General features: G+C 46.8%; 1 protein-coding gene across 1 annotated transcript; it reads right to left on the bottom strand.

Moving 5' to 3' along the window:
* Positions 1 to 278: 278 nt before the first annotated feature.
* On the bottom strand, positions 279 to 2,911 carry LOC307041002 (potassium voltage-gated channel subfamily A member 3-like). The gene has a single exon (XM_079684292.1). It carries the CDS (start codon positions 2,796 to 2,798, stop codon positions 1,245 to 1,247), a length of 1,554 nt encoding a protein of 517 aa, XP_079540418.1. The 5' UTR covers positions 2,799 to 2,911; the 3' UTR covers positions 279 to 1,244.
* Positions 2,912 to 3,255: the final 344 nt, after the last annotated feature.

Genomic DNA, 3,255 nt, shown 5'->3' on the forward strand with positions numbered 1-3,255 from the left:
TTGGCTCTCAGACACTTTGCACCAGAGACGGTGAAAGGTTGATGACGTCAGATTTAGTTGGCATGCCAACTCAGAGAAAGGAGCATGTCTGAAATTCAGCTGCTGAGGAGCAGGAAATAGAAGAGCGCTCATGCAGCTTTGCATTATTCCTCTTTACTGAATTTCAACATGTTTGCCAGCTCACTGTTTTAAGCTAATTTATTAATAGTGCTGATTGATATTGCATCTGAGTTCTTATCTCCAAGGACACTGAGGTGATAATGAAGCACAGTTGGAAAGTCTTTGTAAAAAAAATGCAGCACAATGCCATAGTTACATCAAAGGGGGTTACCCAGGAAACCACCGTCGTCATGGAGACTGCATCACAAGGCGGGATTAGCGAGGAGCACGAGGCGGGACGTTCTGCGCGCGCAATCGCTCCATTCATCCAGCTGTTGCCATCCTGTCGTCACCACCGCGCACATGACCCTTAAACACACGATTATTTACACTTTATATATTTCATATATCCCCCTCTGCTCGCTCTGCCTGGACGTGCAGTGATGATTGACGAAAGGTTATAATTACATTTCGAGTCAGGATCAGTTATTTTGCGTTTTATTTAATATAGGCTATAGGCAGTTCTGAATAAAAATACAATTTTACAAAAAACTATGATAGGCGTTTCCATCTACACCACATGGTATGTTTTTACCTGAATAATCATGTGAACACAGTCCATCATCGCGACAGGTTATATATAACCTAAACAGACATCTGGCTAAATACTATTCATTACATTATTGGACAATGAAAACGTTTGTTTCGACGAAGCACAAGACTGGAGGGTTAATGCTATATAGGCTAGACTATGTTACATTTGTATCCCAATCATGAACCACAAAAACTTTTGAATTAACATCACGATATGTAGGCATCGTATGGTACACTGCACAAATATAAGTTGTAACAAGCCGCATAAAGTAAAACAAACATTCCAGTGCAAATGTTTTGGGTCATATCAACACTTATTGATTTGTGAGAAATACTCAAAAGGTTTGAATCTACACTGGAGACACGTATAAGCGAAATTTCTCACTTGCTTACATCAAAAATAATAATAAATGACTTGTTAAAACGGACATTTACGCACGTTCATCCACAGATATGGACTGACACATTATAATTGGCTATAGGCTATATAGAAAAATAAATAATATTGTAGCTGTCTTCATGCTCCATAAATGATGCCTTCTGGAGTTCATTTACACGTCTGTGAAGATCTTTTTGATGTTCACGCAGTTCTGGTTGTTCTCGGTGGTGAAGTTGGGCTGTTTGAAGGCGGTGTTGATGCTCTCCTCTATCACCATGTACTCAGACTTGCTGAGCGACGAGGAGCTACACGACCTCCTCAGCTCCTCCGAGGGGAGGTGCTCGCAGCTGCTGGTGTGCACGTACTGCGGGTGCTCCTCTCCGTCAGTTTCCCTGTGGTAGAAGTAGTTGAAATTTGACACAATCACTGGCACGGGTAAGGCAATGGTAAGCACGCCTGCTATTGCGCACAGCGACCCCACTATTTTCCCACCAATGGTCACCGGATGCATGTCTCCATATCCGACTGTGGTCATTGTGACCACTGCCCACCAAAACGCATCCGGGATGCTGGTGAAGCTGGACGAGGGGTCGTCTGCCTCTGCAAAGTAAACCGCGCTAGAGAAGAGAATAACTCCGATGAAAAGAAAGAATATGAGCAAACCGAGCTCCCTCATGCTGGCCTTAAGTGTCTGGCCCAAAATCTGAAGTCCCTTTGAGTGACGTGAGAGCTTAAAAATGCGAAAGACCCTCACCAGTCTGATAACCCTCAGGATGGCGAGCGACATCGCCTGCTGGCCGCCGCTGTTTTCCTTTTCGGCCAGCTCGGTCCCCAAAGTGATGAAGTAGGGGAATATGGCGACGATGTCAATGATATTCATGATGTTTTTGGAGAAGGTAGTTTTGCTGGGGCAGGCGAAAAACCTGACCAGCAACTCGAAAGAGAACCAAATGATGCAGAGGGTCTCTATCACAAAGAAAGGGTCTGTAAACGGGTTTGGCTTGTAGGGAGCTGTGCCATTCACTGTGGGCTCCACTGTGGCTGGGTCTCTTTCATCCCGAAACTGCGGCAGAGTCTCCATGCAGAATATAACAATTGAGATCAAAATAACAAGCACTGAAACTATAGCTATCCCCCTGGCTGGTCCAGAGCTCTCAGGGTACTCAAACAAAAGCCAAACCTGCTTTTGGAAATCATTTTTAGGCAGTATGCGTTCCTCTTCTTTTATAAAGCCTTCATCATCACGGAATTTCTCCATTGCCTCCTCTCCGAGTTGATAAAACCGTATCTCCTCGGAAAAAATATCAATGGGCACGTTAACAGGTCTCCGTATGCGCCCCCCGGACTGGTAGAAGTAGAGGATGGCATCAAAGCTGGGTCTGTTCCTGTCGAAAAAGTACTCGTTTCTCAGTGGGTCAAAGTAGCGCATCCTTTTCCTGGGGTCCCCCAGCAGCGTGTCTGGGAACTGGTTGAAAGTTTTAAGTTGCGTCTCAAAGCGTAGCCCCGAAATGTTGACGACCAACTTCTCGCAGCATCCCTTCCGGCCGCGCTCGTATCGATCCCCGGACAGGTGAGGCGTCGACAGCACCCCGGGGTCCTCCAGCATGTTTTCGGCCGTCATGACGCCCCTCTCCACTTCGACATAACCCCGACTCTCTGACGCGTTGCTGCCCGTGTGCCTGTTGTTGGACCGGGGTTGGATCGCGCCGAAGGTCTGGTCATCCATACAGGTGGTTTTCGGTGTGAAGTGGCAGAGTGCGGCACACCTCTCCCGGCCAGAGCCTACAGCTTCAGAGAGCCGCGGCCAACGCCACTCACATCTCTTCTAACCATCACCTATCTCCGCGTATCCACACAGGCGCTGCGCTCCCCTCAGCCTTTTCCTTTTTTTCTCACTTTACAAACACGTCGACACCCGCCCACGGCGTGCACATGTCTGACATACGTCCAACCCTCCCATTCGGAAATTTACTTCACACTTAATGTCGAGCGCACACACCTCCATTCAAGTGTGGTGAACACCCTTGTGGAAATCACATCCACACCTGTTCGATCGAAGTTGCATATATGTGGGTTCAAACAGGTATAAGCAGACATGAATCTATGTACTGCTGTGTTAAGTCACACATTTCTCTCTGTGTATATCAGAACACGCACAATGCCCTATTTTACCTGTCTAAGAC

Source organism: Notothenia rossii (assembly GCF_949606895.1).
Source record: "Notothenia rossii genome assembly, chromosome: 5".
Taxonomy (NCBI): Eukaryota; Metazoa; Chordata; class Actinopteri; order Perciformes; family Nototheniidae; genus Notothenia; species Notothenia rossii.